This window comes from Aquarana catesbeiana, linkage group LG13 (genome assembly GCF_042186555.1).
Source record: "Aquarana catesbeiana isolate 2022-GZ linkage group LG13, ASM4218655v1, whole genome shotgun sequence".
Classification (NCBI taxonomy): domain Eukaryota; kingdom Metazoa; phylum Chordata; class Amphibia; order Anura; family Ranidae; genus Aquarana; species Aquarana catesbeiana.
Window position 1 is genome coordinate 224,927,609 of NC_133336.1, and position 21,630 is coordinate 224,949,238.

The 21,630-nt window shown below is 44.5% G+C and overlaps 1 protein-coding gene across 6 annotated transcripts in view; it reads right to left on the bottom strand.

The window, feature by feature from the left end:
- The window catches only part of ARHGEF2 (Rho/Rac guanine nucleotide exchange factor 2), a 168,297-nt gene that overhangs the window by 83,862 nt on the left and 62,805 nt on the right, over window positions 1-21,630 (bottom strand). Inside the window, exon 1 of one of the 6 annotated variants that reach the window (XM_073609304.1) lies at window positions 85-758. The exons of the other annotated variants lie outside the window; for them this stretch is intronic. Coding sequence (XP_073465405.1) covers window positions 85-126 — 42 coding nt within the window. The 5' untranslated portion in view covers window positions 127-758. Of the gene's footprint in view, window positions 1-84; window positions 759-21,630 lie in introns of those variants that run through there. 6 annotated transcript variants of the gene reach the window in all.

A 21,630-nucleotide genomic window follows, 5' to 3' on the forward strand; every position in this document is an offset into this window, starting at 1 on the left:
TCACGGATTGGGGCGTTCTCCAAGGGAACCCACACCAACCCCGGGGACAAAAGGAAAATAGTGGAGGGGGGGGGGGTAACTGACCTTCAAGGTTCGATCTCTTGTGAAGGGCTCGATCCGAGACATATCCAATCAGAAGAAGTCGGTTGTCGGTGGGTCGGGCGCTCTCCCCCCCCCGGTCGCTCGCCCCCCCCGCCCCACTTTTCTAGATCCAGGAGTTTTCTCCGCCGGCAATCCGAGAGAGACGAAGAGAGGAATGGAAAGGAGCTTCACGCTGCCAGCCTTCTACTCCGATCACAGGAAGTCAGAGCCTTCACTGCTGAGACTATTCAAAACCTCCTCCACCCCCTGACTGCCTCCCTCTCATCCCATCAGGGGGGGGGGGGCTACACACTGCAGCTGTTCCACAACACCATTATTTTCTAACTGAGACGCCGACCGCTGCATAAAACAAGAGACTCTTGTGTGCCCAGCAAACCGCACTTTTCTTTTTTTTTTTTTTTTTTTTCCCTCTCGCCTGAAGTCAAACAGCCATTCCAGTTGCAGTTTCCCCATCAACACAACACATTTTAATTTTTCTTTTTTTTTTTTAATTAACCGCTAACTCACACAGTATAAAAAGTAAAAATAAAATTAAAAAATATGTTTTTATTATTTATTTTTTTTAAATAACAGCTAACATACAGTACATTTGGCAATTAAAGCAAAGTTTTTTGTTTTTTTTAATTAACCGCTAACTCACACAGTATAAAAAAAAATGTTTTTTTTTTTTATATATAAATAACAGCTAAAATACAGTACATTTGACAATTAAAGCAAAGTTTTTTTTTTTAATTAACCGCTAACTCACACAGTATAACAAAAAAGTTTTTATTATTTTTTTAATATAAATAACAGCTAAAATACAGTACATTTGACAATTAAAGCAAACTTTTTTTTAATGTTTTTTATATTAACCACTAACACATACAGTGAAAAAGATTTTTTTTTTATTATTTACAAAAAAAAATAATGTTTTTCCTTTTTCTTTTTTTTTTTTCACTGTATGTGTTAGTGGTTAATATAAAAAAAAAAAAAAAGTGCTTTAATTGCCAAATTTACTGTATGTTAGCTGGTATTTATAAAAAAATAATAATATAAAAAGTTATTTTTTTTAATAAACCGCTAACTCACACAGTATATAAAAAAAATACATACATATATATATATATATATATATATATATATTTTGTATATATATATATATATATATATATATATATATATATATATATATATATTTTAACAGCTAACATATAGTACATTTGGCAATTAAAGCAAAGTTTTTTTTGTTTGTTTTTGTTTTCTTTTATTAGCCGCTAACACATGCAGTATAAAGGAAATAAATTATTATTTTTTTTAAATACCAGCTAACATACAGTAAATTTGGCAATTAAGGCAAACTTTTTTTTTTTTTTATTAACCACTAACATATACAATGAAAATTAATTTTTTTTATTATTATTTATAAAAAAAAAAATAAATAAAAAAAATATGTTTTTTTCACTGTATGTGTTAGTGGTTAATATAAAAAAATGAAAAAAGTTTGCTTTAATTGCCAAATTTACTGTATGTTAGCTGGTATTTATAAAAAATAATAATATAAAAAGTTTTTTTTCTTTTATACTGTATGTGTTAGCGGCTAATTAAAAAAAACAAAAAACTTTGCTTTAATTGCTAAATGTATGTTAGCTGTTATTTATAAAAATAATAATAATAATAATAATAACAGCTAACATACAGTAAATTTGTCAATTAAAGCAAGGTTGTTTTTGTTTTTAAATAACCGCTAGCACATACAGTATAATAGAAAAAAAATATTATTATTTTTTTATATATAAATAATAGCAAACATACAGTAAATTTGGCAATTAAAGCAAAATTTGTTTTTTTTTTTATTTAACCACTAACCCATACAGTATAAAAGAAAAAAAAAAATATTTTTTATATTATATTCTTTTTTTTCTTTTAAATAACAGCTAACATACAGTAAATTTGGCAATTAAAGCAAAGTTTTTTTTTTTTTTTTTTTTTTTTTAATTACCAGCTACTAATGGTACAATTTTAGAAAAAAAAAAAAAATTTTAATTTCCAGCAGATGTACACTAAAACGTTCAATTTAGATCAAACTTATAAAAAAAGGTCATTTTGAAATGAACAGCTCGCAGTAAGTTATGCAATAAAAAAATATATTTTTTTGTAAAGCAATGTCTGGTCTGTACAGGATAAAGTACACTGTGATAAGGAGGGGGCGGGGTGTTTACTTGGATTATTTTCCCCTATAGGTAAGAAGCAAAACCATCCAAAGAAAGGGTGTATAGTATGATTTGCAGTCCCCTTTTCTTTAATTTAATAAACATCTCGTATGGAGAGTAAAAAGTATCCTGCAATTAAAAAAAAAAAAAAAAAAAAAAGGAGAACTTTAATTTGGGTTGTTTTTATATCTCCCTGTAGGTAAGAAGGTATAAAGGAAGGGATTGTAATGGAAGTTGCGGTCTCCTCATGAACAAAGCCTTTTTTTATTTTCAGTGAACAGGCGCTTTACCAGTGAAAGGCAAAGAGTGCAATATAAAAAGAAAAAAAAATACTTCATTCATTCATCATAGAATGTTCAACCTACAAGACTCAGGAGCAAAAACATATATACAAAAAAAAAAAAAAAACAAGTATACTGTACATTTAGCAGAGCAGAGATTGGGGCGGGGAAGGCAGGGATTCTGTATTGACCATTAGATTTATGCATAATAATAATATTTTATTATTAATGACAAAATGTATTATTAGTAGTAGTGGTGGTAGTAGTTGTACTACTAGTAGTAATATTATTATTATTATTAAGAATAAAACATTGTGTTAATAATAATAATAATAATAATAAATCAATAATGATTGTTATTATTAACAACATTATTATATTATTAGTAATATTAAATAATTTAACAATAATGTTGTTAATTACTATTATGGTTAGCATTAATGTAATAATAATAAAATAAGAATAGTAGTAATGTTAATAAATAATATAAATAAGCAATTATTGTTATTGTAATAATAAATGACATTGAAACATAGAAAAGTGATGGCAGAAAAAGACACAGTAGCCCATCAAGTCTGCCCAGTTTATTTATTTAATTTGTTTTTTTGGGTTTTTTTTATTGCTTTGTTATTTGTCAACTTTGTTGTCTGACTATAGATCTATGTTTATCCCAAGCATGTTTGAAGCCATGCAACAATACAATTTAATACAAGATGGTTAGAAGGGCCCTGCACATGCGAGCTTACAATCTAAGATGATGAATATTATTATATAATAATAGTAATAGTCATTATCATTATCAACATTATTATTGTTACATAATTTATTATTACAATAATAATAATATTTAATATTACTATTAGTGTTATTATTACATTAATAATAACAATATTGTTAAATATGTTAGTAATAACAATTTTTATCAATTACCAATATTTATTCTTAATATTATTATTATTAATAATAATAATAATAATAATAATAATAATAAATACACAAAATTTTTGGCCTATAACAATAATGATAATAATATTTAATATTACTATTAGTGTTATTATTACATTAATAACAATATTGTTAAATATAATAATATTATTAATAATAACAATTGTTAGCAATGTATTAATATTTATTCTTAATATTATTAAGACATCAACCAGTTTACTACAGTGACAATTCAGAGTCTGCCGCAGCCGGGAAATGTCTCCAAGTAAAAGTCACTTCCAGTGCATCCGGAAAGTATTCAGGGCGCTTCACTTTTTCCACAATTGTCTGTAAACATCCGAAACAGGATTGTATGGAAGCAAAGATCTGGGGAAGGGTACAGAAAAATGTCTGCAGCATTGAAGGTCCCAATAAGCACAGTGGCCTTCTTTCATCCTTCGATGGAGGAGTTTGGAACCAGTTTGGAACCAGTTTGGAACCACCAGGACTCTTCCTAGAACTGGGCGATCTGGGGAGAAGGGCCTTAGACAAGGAGGTGACCAAGAACCCGATGGTCACTCTGACAGAGCTCCAGTGTTTCTCTGTGGAGAGAGGAGAACCTTCCAGAAGAACAACCATCTCTGCAGCACTCCACCAATCAGGCCTGTATGGTAGAGTGGCCAGACGGAAGCCACTCCTCAGTAAAAGGCACATGACAGCCCACCTGGAGTTTGCCAAAAGGCACCCGAAGGACTCTCAGACCATGAGAAACAAAATTCTCTGGTCTGATGGAACAAAGATTGAACTCTTTGGCCTGAATGGCAAGCGTCATGTGGGGAAGGTTTACAAAAAATTTCTCCTGCACAGAAGGTTCCCAAAAGCACAGTGGCCTCTATAATCCTCAAATGGAAGAAGTTTGGCACAACCAGGACTCTTCCAAGAACTGGCCACCTGGCCAAACTATGCAATTGGGGGAGAAGAGCCTTTAGTGAGGTGAGCAAGAACCCAACTGAGCTTCAGAGATCCTGTGTGGAGATGGGACAAAATTCCAGGACAACCATCACTGCAGCCCTCCACCGATCTGAGTTTTTATGGCAGATTGCTTAGAATGAAGCCCACTGAAGCACCTGAAGGACTCTCCGACCATGAGAAACAAAATTCTCTGGTCTGATGAAACAAAGATTGAACTCTTTGGCCTGAATGGCAAGCGTCATGTCTGGAGGAAACCAGGCACCGCTCATCACTTGGCCAAAACCATCCCTACAGTGAAGCATGGTGGTGGCAGCATCATGCTGTGGGGATGTTTTTCAGCGGCAGGAACTGGGAGACTAGTCAGGATCGAGGGAAAGATGAATGCAGCAATGTACAGAGACATCCTTGATGAAAACCTTCTCCAGAACACTCTGGACCTCAGACTGGGACGAAGGTTCATCTTCCATCAGGACAACAACCCTAAGCACACAGGCAAGATAACAAAGGAGTGGCTACGGGATAACTGAACTGTGAATGTCCTTTGAGTGGCCCAGCCAGAGCCCAGACTTGAACATCTCTGGAGAGATCTGAAAATGGCTGTGCACCGACGCTCCACATCCAACCTGATGGAGCTTGAGAGGTCCTGCAAAGAAGAATGGGAGAAACTGCCCAAAAATAGGAGTGCCAAGCTTGTAGCATCATACTCAAAAAGACTTGAGGCTAATTGGTGCCAAAGGAGCTTCACCAAAGTATTGAGCAAAGGCTGTGATACTTATGTACATGGGAGGAGCCTGTGACACTTATGTACATGGGAGGAGTCTGTGACACTTATGTACATGGGAGGAGCCTGTGACACTTATGTACATGGGAGGAGTCTGTGACACTTATGTACATGGGAGGAGCCTGTGATACTTATGTACATGGGAGGAGCCTGTGACACTTATGTACATGGGAGGAGCCTGTGACACTTATGTACATGGGAGGAGCCTGTGACACTTATGTACATGGGAGGAGCCTGTGACACTTATGTACATGGGAGGAGCCTGTGACACATATGTACATGGGAGGAGCCTGTGATACATATGTACATGGGAGGAGCCTGTGACACTTATGTACATGGGAGGAGCCTGTGACACATGTACATGGGAGGAGCCTGTGACACTTATGTACATGGGAGGAGCCTGTGATACTTATGTACATGGGAGGAGCCTGTGATACTTATGTACATGGGAGGAGCCTGATACATATGTATGTGGGAGGAGCCTGTGATACTTATGTATGTGGGAGGAGCCTGTGATACTTATGTACGTGGCAGGAGTCTGTGATACTTATGTACATGGGAGGAGCCTGTGACACTTATGTACATGGGAGGAGCCTGTGATACTTATGTACATGGGAGGAGCCTGTGATACTTATGTACATGGGAGGAGCCTGTGATACTTATGTACATGGGAGGAGCCTGATACATATGTATGTGGGAGGAGCCTGTGATACTTATGTATGTGGGAGGAGCCTGTGATACTTATGTACGTGGCAGGAGTCTGTGATACTTATGTACATGGGATGAGTCTGTGATACTTATGAACATGGGAGGAGCCAGTGATACTTATGTACGTGGGAGGAGCCTGTGATACTTATGTACATGGGAGGAGCCTGTGATACATATGTACGTGGGAGGAGTCTGTGATACTTATGTACGTGGGAGGAGCCTGTGATACTTATGTACATGGGAGGAGCCTGTGATACTTATGTACATGGGAGGAGCCTGTGATACTTATGTACATGGGAGGAGCCTGTGATACTTATGTACATGGGAGGAGCCTGTGATACTTATGTACATGGGAGGAGCCTGTGATACTTATGAACATGGGAGGAGCCTGTGATACTTATGTACATGGGAGGAGCCTGTGATACTTATGTACATGGGAGGAGTCTGTGATACTTATGTACATGAGATTTTGTTTTTTTTTTTCAATAAAGTTGCAAAGATTTCACACAAACTTCTCTCACGTTGTTATTATGGGGGATTGTATGTAGAATTTTGAGGAAAATAATTAATTTAATCCTTTTGGAATAAGGCTGTAACATAACAAAATGTGGAAAAAGTGAAGCACTGTGAATACTTTGTTTATTTTCTTGCTAATTGTTATACAATCTGTGACAACAGTAAAGTAATAAACAAAACCACTTCCTGCACAGGAAGGGGCCATATTGGTGGTGGAGAATGATCCCCATTCCAAACAAAGAGGCCGGTTTATGAACGGTGAGTGCCGGGAATTGCCTCTATATGGGGGGGGGGGGGGGGGCGGCTTGACTGGTCGGTCCTGCAGGATATCCCTCCCCATCCCGTATGCAGTAAACATACACAGACTCTGAATCATCAAGCTGTTATAGCTCTATAGGTGTGCTAAAGAGTACTTAAGGCATGCTAAAATTATACAGGATACTATTGACAGAGAGGCTACTTTAGCATGCCTTAAGCACTCTTTAGCATGTTGAAAGCGCTGATTGCCTGGCTGCAATACCAATCTTCTGACTTCATTATCCCCCCCCCCCCCCCCCTCAGGGGGGAGCCTAGATTCATGCAAACATGTCACTGAGGTGAGAAAAGAGCTGTCCTGACCATGGAGGGGTGCTTGAGGCTGCACAGAGACACAGGTGTCATTGAGTGCACTTGAAGTCACTAGATAACATGGGGAGCACTGGGGGCACAGGGGTGCACTTGTAGTCCTAGATAACATGGGGTGCAATGGGGGCACAGGGGTGCACTTGTAGTCCTAGATAACATGGGGAGCACTGGGGGCACAGGGGTGCACTTGTAGTCCTAGATAACATGGGGTGCACTGGAGGCACAGGGGTGCACTTGTAGTCCTAGATAACATGGGGAGCACTGGAGGTACAGGGGTGGACTTGGAATCACTAGATAAAATGGGGTGCCCCAGAGATATAGGGGTGTAATTGGAATCACTGGATAACATGGGGTGCACTGGAGGTATAGGGGTGTACTTGGAATCACTAGATAACATGGGGTGCGCTGGAGGTAAATGGGTTGACTTGGAATCACTAGATAACATGGGGTGCACTGGAGGTATAGGGGTGTACTTGGAATCACTAGATAACATGGGGTGCACTGGAGGTATAGGGGTGTACTTGGAATCACTAGATAACATGGGGTGCGCTGGAGGTAAATGGGTTGACTTGGAATCACTAGATAACATGGGGTGCACTGGAGGTATAGGGGTGTACTTGGAATCACTAGATAACATGGGGTGTGCTGGAGGTACAGGGGTGGACTTGGAATCACTAGATAAAATGGGGTGCCCCAGAGATATAGGGGTGTAATTGGAATCACTGGATAACATGGGGTGCACTGGAGGTATAGGGGTGTACTTGGAATCACTAGATAACATGGGGTGCGCTGGAGGTATAGGGGTGTACTTGGAATCACTAGATAACATGGGGTGCGCTGGAGGTAAATGGGTTGACTTGGAATCACTAGATAACATGGGGTGCACTGGAGGTATAGGGGTGTACTTGGAATCACTAGATAACATGGGGTGCACTGGAGGTATAGGGGTGTACTTGGAATCACTAGATAACATGGGGTGTGCTGGAGGTATAGGGGTGTACTTGGAATCACTAGATAACATAGGGTGCGCTGGAGGTATAGGGGTGTACTTGGAATCACTAGATAACATGGGGTGCGCTGGAGGTATAGGGGTGTACTTGGAATCACTAGATAACATGGGGTGCACTGGGGGCTCAGGGGTGTACTAGGAGTCACTAGATAACATGGGGTGCACTGGGGGCTCAGGGGTGTACTAGGAGTCACTAGATAACATGGGGTGCACTGAAGGCACAGGGGTGCACTTGGAATCACTAAACATGGGGTGCACAGGGCTTACTTGAAGTCACTAGATGACAGGAGACACACTGGGGGTGTATTTAAGAACACTTACCCTGGAGTCGCTAGATGATACTGGGTGCAATGTGGTGCACTTCATTCACTAAGTGACACGGGGTGCTCCGGGGCACACTGGAGACATGGGAACACACTCTGACCTCCTGTCAAGTTTTTTTTGCCCTCTGTGGCTCTTTACTTCCTGCCCCAGAGACACAACAAGAAGTGAGAAGAAATCTTCTATTGGACAGTGCTGGGGATGACTTATTGTGCCGTCCTGGGGATGCCTTATTGTGCTGTGCTGGGATGACTTATTGTGAAGTGCTGGGGGCTCTATATTGTGCCATGCTGGGGATGACTTATTGTGTTGTGCTGGGGGCTCATTATTGTGCCATGCCGGGGATGACTTATTGTGATGTGCTGGGGGCTCTATATTGTGCTGTGCTGGGATGACTTATTGTGATGTGCTGGGGGCTCTATATTGTGCTGTGCTGGGATGACTTATTGTGATGTGCTGGGGGCTCATTATTGTGCCATGCTGGGGATGACTTATTGTGAAGTGCTGGGGGCCTTATATTGTGCCATGCTGGGGATGACTTATTATGTTGTGCTGGGGGCTCATTATTGTGCCATGTCGGGGATGACTTCTTGTTCCGTGCTGGGGATGACTTATTGTGAGGTGCTGGGGGCTCTATATTGTGCTGGGGATGACTTATTGTGCCGTGCCGGGCGTTAATTATTATTATTATGGCAAGATTTCCTCTCAGCTTTTGCTTTAGTGTCACCTTAACAATTTTGGATTTTCCATCACTTCCTGTCCTGGCCACATGAATCTCCACAACAGGAACACAACAATAAAAATCTGACAGGGGTTCTAATCCCTACTCCATCAAAAGCTAAAAAAAAAAAAAAAAAAAAAGACGTTTTGGTTTTAAGATATCTTTTTACGCAGTCGGGATAGTGGAGCGTCTCCTCTCAGTCACTGCGAGGAGTGCTGCTGTTGAACGCCCTTGAAGTGAAGATGGCGTTTTCATTAACTTCTGAGTCAGCGTCGGTGGGAAGTACGAGGAGCGGAGTGCTTTGTGAAGCCGTGTTGTCACTACATGGACCTGCGTTTTAATTCCATAGTAATCCCTTGCCGGAGTTACTATTTTCTCACCTCCAACATAATTTCCTCCTCACACAATATGGTGGCTCTGCGGCGCAGCCTTCACCTGATCATTCGCTCTGACCTCTCCCCGACTCTTAGAGCACCCCCTTTTTCACTGTGTGGTGGAAATCCGTTATCAAAACCTCTTTTTTTTTTCACGCGGAGAAGAAAATGTGCGACTGAAGAAAAATGCGTAAATCTGATGGCTTCCCGACTCCATATTACGCAGGGAACGTGGGCAGATCCGGGCTAATGATACTGTCGCCAGCGCGCCTCTGTACACCGATTACATAGAATGATATATACGCGGCCGTATACAATGTACTGCTTTCCCAGCGCTGTACCACAAAGGTGTGTCTACAGTGATTGGATGTGGCATTATGCCCACGCAGGAAAACAATTGTTAATTTTTGCTTGCCCAGGTTACATTGTATCCCATCACACATTGCGTGCCTAGGTTACATTGTATCCCATCGCACATTGCTTGCCCAGGTTACATTGTATCCCATCGCACATTGCTTGCCCAGGTTACATTGTATCCCATCACACATTGCGTGCCTAGGTTACATTGTATCCCATCACACATTGCTTGCCCAGGTTACATTGTATCCCATCACACATTGCTTGCCCAGAATACATTGTATCCCATCACACATTGCTTACCCAGGTTACATTGTATCCCATCGCACATTGCTTGCCCAGAATACATTGTATCCCATCGCACATTGCTTGCCCAGGTTACATTGTATCCCATCACACATTGCGTGCCTAGGTTACATTGTATCCCATCACACATTGCTTGCCCAGGTTACATTGTATCCCATCACACATTGCTTGCCCAGAATACATTGTATCCCATCGCACATTGCTTACCCAGGTTACATTGTATCCCATCACACATTGCTTACCCAGGTTACATTGTATCCCATCGCACATTGCTTGCCCAGGTTACATTGTATCCCATCACACATTGCTTGCCCAGAATACATTGTATCCCATCACACATTGCTTACCCAGGTTACATTGTATCCCATCACACATTGCTTACCCAGGTTACATTGTATCCCATCACACATTGCTTGCCCAGGTTACATTGTAACCCATTACGCATTGCTTGCCCAGAATACATTGTATCCCATCACACATTGCTTGCCCAGGTTACATTGTATCCCATCGCACATTGCTTGCACAGGTTACATTGTAACCCATTATGCATTGCTTGCCCAGAATACATTGTATCCCATCACACATTGCTTGCCCAGGTTACATTGTATCCCATCACACATTGCTTACCCAGGTTACATTGTATCCCATCACACATTGCTTGCCCAGGTTACATTGTAACCCATTACGCATTGCTTGCCCAGAATACATTGTATCCCATCACACATTGCTTGCCCAGGTTACATTGTATCCCATCGCACATTGCTTGCACAGGTTACATTGTAACCCATTATGCATTGCTTGCCCAGAATACATTGTATCCCATCACACATTGCTTGCCCAGGTTACATTGTATCCCATCGCACATTGCTTGCACAGGTTACATTGTATCCCATCGCACATTGCTTGCCCAGGTTACATTATATCCCATCACACATTGCTTGCCCAGAATACATTGTATCCCATCACACGTTGCTTACCCAGGTTACATTGTATCCCATCACACATTGCTTGCCCAGGTTACATTGTAACCCATTACGCATTGTTTGCCCAGAATACATTGTATCCCATCACACATTGCTTGCCCAGGTTACATTGTATCCCATCGCACATTGCTTGCACAGGTTACATTGTATCCCATCGCACATTGCTTGCCCAGGTTACATTGTAACCCATTACGCATTGTTTGCCCAGAATACATTGTATCCCATCACACATTGCTTGCCCAGGTTACATTGTATCCCATCGCACATTGCTTGCCCAGGATATATTGTATCCCATCACACATTGCTTGGTCATGGTTACATTGTATTCCATCACGCATTGCTTGCCCAGAATACATTGTATCCCACCACACATTGCTTGCTCATGGTCACATTGTATCCCATCACACATTGGGGGAGATTTACTAAAACTGGAACACTCAGAATCTGATGCAGCTGTGCATGGTAGCCAATAAGCTTTTGCACACTCCAGTTTTAGTAAATGCCCCCCATTGCTTGCTCAGGTTACATTGTATCATATCATGGATTGCTTGCGCCGGTTACATTGTATCATATCATGGATTGCTTGCACAGGTTACATTGTATCCCATCACACATTGCTTGCGCCGGTTACATTGTATCATATCATTGATTGCTTGCTCAGGTTACATTGTATCATATCATGGATTGCTTGCCCAGGTAACATTGTATCATATCATGGATCACTTGCACAGGTTACATTGTATCCCATCACACATTGCTTGCACAGGTTACATTGTATTCCATCACACATTGCTTGCACAGGTAACATTGTATCATATCATGGATCACTTGCTCAGGTTACATTGTAGCACACTAAAACAAAAACAAAAAAAAATATATATATATTTTATTGAAACAATGAAATGTCATCATTCCAATCGGAATTCCGCATAAAATCGGCTCCAAAACAAAACGGACCACTGGAGCCCCAAATAAAAAGCGGACGTGCGATTAGACACCCCAGGAAATCCCGCAGTGCGTGTAATCCTAGAAATCTCCGGCCTGAAATCAGGTGTAATACGTATTAATGAAAGACTTCACGTCCAATCGTTTACGGCTCCAATTATCGGCGGCCGGGGGCTCCGCAGGGACTCGCAGCAAAGTGGCGTCTGAAGAGGGCAGCGTTGGCATGCAGCCAGATCTGAAGAGGTGTGCGACTGTAATCTGCGCTGCTGGCGAAACCCCGTCCAGTTCATACTGGTGACAGCTGGTGACACACAGCGTGACCCCCCTCTCCAGAGGACACATTTCAAGAGCGTGTCACCGAAAGAATGGGGGAGGGGGGGCAGACAGAGGTGTGCGCTGGTATCGGCAAAACTCCACTTCCGACAATGGTTTCATTCATGACAACCGGTGTGTGCCAAAATGTTTATGTCTCCCAAGGTAACTGGATTCTAGCTGGCATTTGTCTTAAAAGGGCAATCCAAAAAAAAAAAAAAAAAAAAATTGGAGTAAAAAGGAAAAACTTTCCTTGACGGGGTTTGTAAAGAAGTTTTATTTTATTGTGATCATCACCAACCCCAAGGACAGTGACATCTAACCTCTAACCCTTCTGTAAGCTACACCAAAGCCACTCTCCTGTCCACCCCGACTTCTCACCCTCCTAAAAGACCAGCAAAACCCCTCCCCTGCCTATCCTGACCTCTCACCCTCCTGTAAGCCCAGCAAAGCCCCTCCCCTGCCTACCCTGACCTCTCACCCTCCTGTAAGCCCAGCAAAGCCCCTCCCCTGCCTACCCTGACCTCTTACCCTCCTGTAACCCCAGCAAAGCCCCTCCCCTGCCTACCCTGACCTCTTACCCTCCTGTAAGTCCAGCAAAGCCCCTCCCCTGTGCTCCCTGACCTCTTACCCTCCCGTAAGCCCAAAGCCCCTCCCTTGCGCACCCTGACCTCTCGCCCTCCTGTAAGCCCAGCAAAGCCCCTCCCCTTGCGCACCCTGACCTATTACCCTCCTGTAAGCCCAGCAAAGCCCCTCCCCTGTGCACCCTGACCTCTTACCCTTCTGTAAGCTGAGCAAAGCCCCTTCCATGCTCAAGCTGACCTCTTACCCTCCTGAAAGATGAGCAAAGCCCCTCCCCTGCGCACCCTGACCTCTTACCCTATTGTAAGCCCACTTAAACCCCTCCACTGCACAGCCCTAACCTCTTACCCTCCTGTAAGTCCAGTAAAGCCCCTCCCCTGTGCACCTTGATCGTTGACATTCGGGTAAGTCCACTTAAACCCCTCCCACCCACAAAGAGCAAACCCTCCCACCAGAACATAGCACTTCTTTCTGACACATGTCCAAATTTTACCTGACCCCTTTACCTGCAGTCTAAGCACCTGCTCCCAATGAAGGAAGCAATATGACTTTACCTGGGGGTAAGATAGGAGACCTGTGCCGATGACCCCCGCTCTCTGACCCCCATTGGAAGGCGTCTTCGCTGGCAGTATGCTCTAAATTTTTATCAGTTGTACAATAGGCTCTGGGAATTTCACAAAGGGGAGGGGTACCGGCAATGACAAGGGGGGAAATTCGGTAATAACTTATTATCCCGCCATTGAAAGGCGTGACGTCATGAGACCGCCCAGGCAAGTTGCAATTGTACTTGAGGCATGCTAAAATGAGACACAATATTACTGGCCAAGGGGCCACTTTAGCATGCCCTGAGTGCAATACAAGGTAAGTGCTCCTGCAGCTTGATGAATCAGGGCTGTTGCCTGTGCAGAGAGGCCCCTCCCACAGCTCTGCTCTCTCTTCTTGTAGATGGTGACTGGCCTAGTCTCTGTCCCCTAGTGGGTGGAGCCTTTTTGTCCCCTCCCAAAGCTCTGCTCTCTCCCCTAGTGCAAGGTGACTGCCCCCTCCTGAGCTCCTGTAGTGGGTGGACCTCCCACAGCTCTGCTCTATCTTCTAGTGTAGGGTGACTGGTCTAGTCTCCACCCCCTCCTGGGCTCCTGAAGTGGGAGGAGCCTGCTTGGCCTCTCCCACAGCTCTGCTCTCTGTATAGCATAGGGATGATGTCACTTGCTACTTTTAGAAGGTAATATCTGGGTTTGCAATGACAGCTGGTTGCACATGAAGTGGATTTATATCCCAATTATTGGAGGAATATATTTAAGAGGGGTTTTTATGGTTCAGCTTTAAGCGCTCAGTGGAAAATTTTTTGCCGTCTGGCATGAGCGCCCGATTGCTGGCAGTCAGGTGAGTAGCGGCGGGCGCAGGCCAATAAGCCTTTAGACAAACAGCGAAAGGGGGCAGACGGGGCAGCAAAAGTGCAGCGTCAGCTCCCGGGGGCGACGGCCCGTGTCTAATAAGAAGAGGCAGAGCGTGTACACAGCGGGCAAATCGCGTCCCGTCATTAACGCCAAAACTTTATACACGCTTCAGCAGGTCCAACAGGTCGGCCGGAGGGGAGGAAGGGGACGGCGCAACCGCGGAGACCCAAAAAAAAAAAAAAAAAAGGCGAGAGTCCAGATTTGGAGAGTTTTAGGTCTCTATATGGTGGGCGTGGGAAATCAGCACCTTTGTCTGGAAGGTGAAATTGTCCGGATGGTCCAAATCTCAGACGATACCCAACAAACCGGAATATTGAGGATCTACACCCCCCCCCCCCCCCCCATACTTCAGACTTTTCATTTTTTTATAATTGACTTAAATCCTCCGGTTGTACCGGCTCCTCCCCCTGGACTGAAACGGCTTCCTCTGATTTTACTGCACACTGTGAGCTTCTCACAATGTGCATCAAAAGCTGCAGCAAGTCCTGTCTGAAGCATGTCCAGCATCCTCTAGCTCTTTCCTCCCCCAGCCTGTCTCTGGCCCCGCCCCTTTCATCAGATCTGGGAAAAGGAGGAGGGGGGGCAGAAAGGGCATGTGCCCCAAACTCAGTGTCCATGGACTGACTGTCCCCGGCCCGTCCCTTTCATTGGATTTCAGTTCTTTCAATCATGGAAGCTCAGGATCACATGTGGGCGTTACCTATGTAAATACAGCCAGCCTAGGAACGCCACCCATCAAGGTGGTATGATATTTGCATAACTCCTCCCCTTGCTTCCAATCAAGAAGGCTTAGCATTACATGGGGGCGTTATCTTTGCAAATGTAGCCTGCAGAGTAACGCCCACTCCTCCAGACTGACACCCAAGGCGCTTTGATATTTGCATAACTCCTCCCACTGCTTCCATTCATGAAGGCTTAGCACCACATGGGGGCGTTATCTTTGCAAATACGGCCTGCCTAGGAAGCCCACTCCTCTAAACTGACATCTGCCCATCAAGGCATTATATTTGCATAACTCCTCCCACTGCTTCCATTCATGAAGGCTTAGCATCACATGGGGGCGTTAGCTTTGCAAATGTAGCCTGCAGAGGTACGCCCACTCCTCCCTCCAGACTGACACCCGCCCATCAAGGCTTTCTGATATTTACATAACTCCTCCCACTGCTTCCAATCATGAAGGCTTAGCACCACATGGGGGCATTACCTATGCAAATACAGCCTGCCTAGGAATGCCCACTCCTCCAGACTGACATCCTCCCATCAAGACGCTTTTATATTTGCATAACTCCTCCCACTGCCTCCAATCACGTAGGCTTAGCATCGCATGAGGGCGTTAGCTATGCAAATACGGCCTGCCTAGGAACGCCCACTTTTCTAAACTGACATCTGCCCATCAAGGCTTTATGATATTTGCATAACTCCTCCCACTGCTTGCATCAAAACTGAGGGTCCTTCAAAGGAGTACTGAGGCTGGGTGCTGTGATGTTTTCTGCTGGCCCCTCCCACCAGCTATGATCTGCCTTCACTGCATAGAGAAGCACAGAGAGCTAATGATGACATATAAGACAAAGTCCAAAAATGCACCCAGCTAGGAAAGCAGTTTTGAATGTGTCTCCGCTGGAGAGACTTACTTTTCACTTCCTGTAGAGAAGACTCAACTGGAACTGAGAGAACGATCTTAACGCAAGTGAAAATCCCTTTTAAGACAGGTGTCCCCCATTTAAAGATTTCCCCTCACTTCCTGTTCTGGTGACAACTGAATCAGTTTGGGGTTTCCCATCATTCTGTTTTGGTCCAAGAGGTTGATCCTCCCCCCCGAGGGGACAGATTGTTCATAGAAAAATAATAATATTATAATATTATAATATATATATATATATATATATATATATATATATATATATATATATATATATATATAACATTCATTTTATTTATAATTTAAACATATAAAGAATAATAAATAATATAATTTAAAAAAAAAACAATGCTTGCTTGGAATAGTCATAACTGAATTTGGTTGGGTTATCGTACAATCAGATTGTATCATGGCGCTTTTCCTAAATAGGAGTGAAGCCAGGATTGTATGGACGGATTATAGGGACGGATTGTAGGGGCGGCTTGTAGGGGCGGATTGTAGGGGCGGATTGTAGGGGCGGATTGTAGGGACGGATTGTAGGGGTGGATTGTAGGGACGGCTTGTATGGGCAGATTGTAGGGACGGATTGTAGGACGAATTGTATGGGCGGATTGTAGGGACGGATTGTAGGGGCGGATTGTAGGGACGGCTTGTATGGGCAGATTGTAGGGACGGATTGTAGGGCGGATTGTAGGGACGGATTGTAGGGGCGGATTGTAGGGACGGCTTGTAGGGGCAGATTGTATGGGCAGATTGTAGGGACGGCTTGTAGGGATGGATTGTATGGGCGGCTTGTAGGGACGGATTGTAGGGGCGGATTGTAGGGGCGGCTTGTAGGGACAGCTTGTAGGGACAGCTTGTAGGGGCGGATTGTAGGGACGGATTGTAGGGGCGGATTGTAGGGGCGGCTTGTAGGGGCGGCTTGTAGGGACAGCTTGTAGGGGCGGATTGTAGGGGCGGATTGTAGGGACGGATTGTATAGGCGGCTTGTAGGGGCAGATTGTAGGGACGGATTGTAGGGGCGGATTGTAGGGGCGGATTGTAGGGACGGCTTGTAGGAGCAGATTGTATGGGCAGATTGTAGGGACGGCTTGTAGGGACAGCTTGTAGGGACGGATTGTAGGGGCGGCTTGTAGGGACGGATTGTAGGGGCGGATTGTAGGGGCGGATTGTAGGGGCGGCTTGTAGGAGCGGATTGTAGGAGCGGATTGTATGGGCAGATTGTAGGGACGGCTTGTAGGGACGGATTGTATGGGCAGATTGTAAGGACGGATTGTAGGGGCGGATTGTAGGGGCGGATTGTAGGGGCGGATTGTAGGGACGGCTTGTAGGGGCGGCTTGTAGGGGCGGATTGTATGGGCAGACTGTAGGGACGGCTTGTAGGGACAGCTTGTAGGGGCGGATTGTAGGGGTGGATTGTAGGGACGGCTTGTAGGGGCGGATTATATGGGCGGGTTGTAGGGACGGCTTGTAGGGACAGCTTGTAGGGGCGGATTGTAGGGGTGGATTGTAGGGACAGCTTGTAGGGGCGGATTGTATGGGCGGGTTGTAGGGACGGCTTGTAGGGACAGCTTGTAGGGGCGGATTGTATGGGTGGATTGTAGGGACGGCTTGTATGGACAGATTGTAGGGGCGGATTGTAGGGACGACTTGTAGGGACAGCTTGTAGGGACAGCTTGTAGGGACAGCTTGTAGGGGCGGTTGTATGGGTGGATTGTAGGGACGGCTTGTATGGACGGATTGTATTGGCGGATTGTAGGGACGGCTTGTAGGGACGGATTGTATGAGCGGATTGTAGGGACGGCTTGTATGGGCGGATCGTATGGGCGGATCGTATGGGCGGATCGTATGGGTGGACTGTAGGGACGGATTGTATGGACGGATTGTATGGACGGATTGTAGGGACGGCTTGTATGGGTGGATTGCAGGGGCAGATTGTAGGGGCGGCTTGTAGAAACGGATTGTATGGGCGGATTGTAGGAACGGATTGTATCGGCGGATTGTATGGGTGAATTGTAGGGGCAGATTGTAGGATTGATTTATGGGCGAATTGTATGGACGGATTGTATCGGTGGATTGTATGGACGGATTGTATGGGTGAATTGTAGGGGCAGATTGTAGGGACGGATTGCATGGACAGATTGTAGGGACAGATTGTATGGGTGAATTGTAGGGACAGATTTATGGGCGAATTATATGGATGGATTGTATGGGTGGATTGTATGGACGGATTGTATGGGTGAATTGTAGGGGCAGACTGTAGGGACAGATTGTAGGGACAGATTGTATGGGCAGATTGTAGGACGGATTTATGGGTGAATTGTATGGACGGATTGTATCGGTGGATTGTATGGACGGATTGTATGGGTGAATTGTAGGGGCAGATTGTAGGGACGGATTGCATGGACAGATTGTAGGGACAGATTGTATGGGCAGATTGTAGGACGGATTTATGGGTGAATTGTATGGACGGATTGTATCGGTGGATTGTATGGACGGATTGTATGGGTGAATTGTAGGGGCAGATTGTAGGGACGGATTGCATGGACAGATTGTAGGGACAGCTTGTAGGGACGGATTGTATGGGCAGATTGTAGGGACGGATTTATGGGCGAATTGTATGGATGGATTTATGGGCGAATTGTATGGACGGATTGTATGGGTGGATTGTATGGGCGAATTGTATGGATGGATTTATGGGTGAATTGTAGGGGCAGATTGTATGGACGGATTGTAGGGACAGATTGTAGGGACGGCTTGTAGGGACGGATTGTATGGGCAGATTGTAGGGGCGGCTTGTAGGGACAGATTGTATGGGTGGATTGTAACGTGTGTGGTCTGCTCTAGATTGGACAACAATAATTTGCTGACTCAAGATCCAATGGGCTGCTCTGTGGTGTTCAGGAACAAGATGGTGTAAGGTGTGTGTGTGGTGGGGGGAGGGGTAGCCCTGCCTTGATATCAACTCTCCGTTCCCAGGTTGGCAGGTCTTGGCTGGCGCGGTGGGGGGTGGGGGGCAGGGAGGGTGCCAGGTCTGCGTGCTTCCCCCTTGGTCTGCTCACACGGTACACAATGACATCATCTCACTAGATCTAATTATAGAACGCAGGGGAAAAAGAAATAATTCCTCCACCCACGGCCAAAACAGCAGAGCGAGGCACAGCAAAAATAATCGCATGTTCTCCCACGGTGAAGAGGGCGACACGTGGGCTTGCACTCTAAATCCCTTTAAAGGGGAACCCCACTGAGCCACATCATGGTCAACAGCTGTGTGACGTCCTACAAAGCATATATGATGGTCTGCAGATAAGAAATGTACTTTTATAAAGTCCGGAACATGTGAAGCGGTCCAAGTCCAGGGCATGGAGGGCGGTCTTGCCTTGGGTGTCTCGAGGCTTTCCTAAGTCAAGTGGGCTTACACTCTAAACCTAATTAGAGGGAAAACCCTCACAACCTCATCGTGGTCACCAGCTGTGTGATGTCCTACAAAGTGTACAATAGTTTACAGATAAAAAAATAACTTTTATAAAGTCGGGAAAACATGAAGAGATCTCAGTCCAGGACGCAGAGGGTGGTCTTATCTGGAACACGTAAGGCTTGCACTCCAAATCCTTTTAAAGGGGAACCACTCTCAGCCCCAGTGTGGCCACCAGCTGCGTGACGTCCTACAAAGTTTATGATGGTTTCCAGATAAGAGATTGACTTTATAATAAAGTGCCTAGGAAGACTTTAAAAGCTCCCAGTACAGTCTGCGGAGGGCGGTCTTCCCTTGGGTGTCTCGGGACTTTCCTGGGACATGTGGGCTTGCACTCTAAATACCTTTAAAGGGGAACTCCACTGAGCCACATCATGGTCAACAGCTATGTGACATCCTGCAAAGCATATCATGGTCTGCAGATAAGAAATTTACTTTTTTTTTTAAAGTTGGGAACACGTGAAGTGGTGCAAGTCCAGGGCATTGAGGGCGGTCTTCCCTTGGGTGTCCCGAGGTTTTCCTAAGTCAAGTGGGCTTACAATCTAGTCCCCGTTAAAGGTTAACCTCTCACAGCCTCATCATGGCAACCAGCTGTGAGCAACGTCCTACAGAGCAGATGATGTCTCCAGATAAGAAATGTAATTTTATAAAGTCGGAAACACATGAAGTAAACCAAGTTCAGGATGCCATGGGCGGTCTTCCCTTGGGTGTCGCAGATCTTTCCTTGAACACGTGGGCTTGCACTCTAAATCTCTTTAGGGAACCCCTCTAAGTCTTATCATGGGCGCCAGCTGTGTGACATCCTACAACGTGTACGATGGTTTCCAGATAAGAAATTTACTTTTATAAAGTAAACACGTGAAGAGATCCCAATCCCATTGGGCGTCCCAGATCTTTCATGGCCAACAGCCGTGTGATGTCCTACAAAGCATATGATAATAGACTTTTATAAAGTCCCCAGGAAGACATGAAGAGATCCCAGTCCAGGACGCAGAGGGTGATCTTCCCTTGGGCATCCCAGGTCTTTCCTGGAACAAGTGAGCTTACATTCTAAATTTCCTTAAAAGGGGAACCCCTCATAGCCTCATCATGGCCACCAGCTGTGTGACGTCCTACAAAACATATTAAAACATATGATGGTTTCCAGACAAAAAATGTACTTTTATAAAGTCGGGAACACATGAATCGTTCCAAGTTCAGGATGTACTGGACGCTCTTCCCGGGCCTTTCCTAGGACAAGTGGGCTTGCACTCTAAATCCCTTTAAAAGAGAACCCCTCTAAGACCCATCGTGGTCACCAGCTGTGTGACACCCTACAAAGTGTATGAGGGTTTCCAGATAGAAAATCGGCTTTTATAAAGTCACTGGGAGAACGTGAAGAGCTCCCAGTCAAGGACGCAGAGGGCGGTCTTCCCTTTGGGCGTCCCAGGTCTTTCCTGGATCAAGTGAGCTTACACTCTAAACCCCTTTAAAGGGGAACACCTCACAGCCTCATCATGGCCACCAGCTGTGTGACGTCCTAGAAAAGCATATGATGGTTTCCAGATAAGAATTTAACTTTTATAAAGTTGGGAACACATGAAGCGATCCAAGTTCAGGACGCAGTGGGCAGTCTTCCCACGAGTTTTCTGGGTCTTTCCAGGGACAAGTGGGCTTGCACTCTAAATCCCTTTAAAAGGGGAACCCCTCTCAGCTCCATCATGGCCACCAGCTGTGTGAAGTCCTACAAAGTGTACGATGGTTTCCAGATAAGAAATTCAATTTTACAAAGTCAGGAAAACATGAAGAAATCCCAGTCCAGGACTCGGAGGGCGGTCTTCCCTCGGGGTCAGGTGAGGATGTCCCCGGTCTTTCCCAGGACAAGTGGGCTTGCACTCTAAATCCTAAAATAACGTCCTACATTGTATATCATGACCTATAGATAAGAAGTACTTTTATAAAGGCGGGAAAACATACAGAAGATGTACTTTTATAAAGGCGGGAAAACACAGAGATCCAAGTCCAGTATGTGGTGGGCAGTCTTTCCTTGGGCGACCCGCGTTCTAGAGGCAA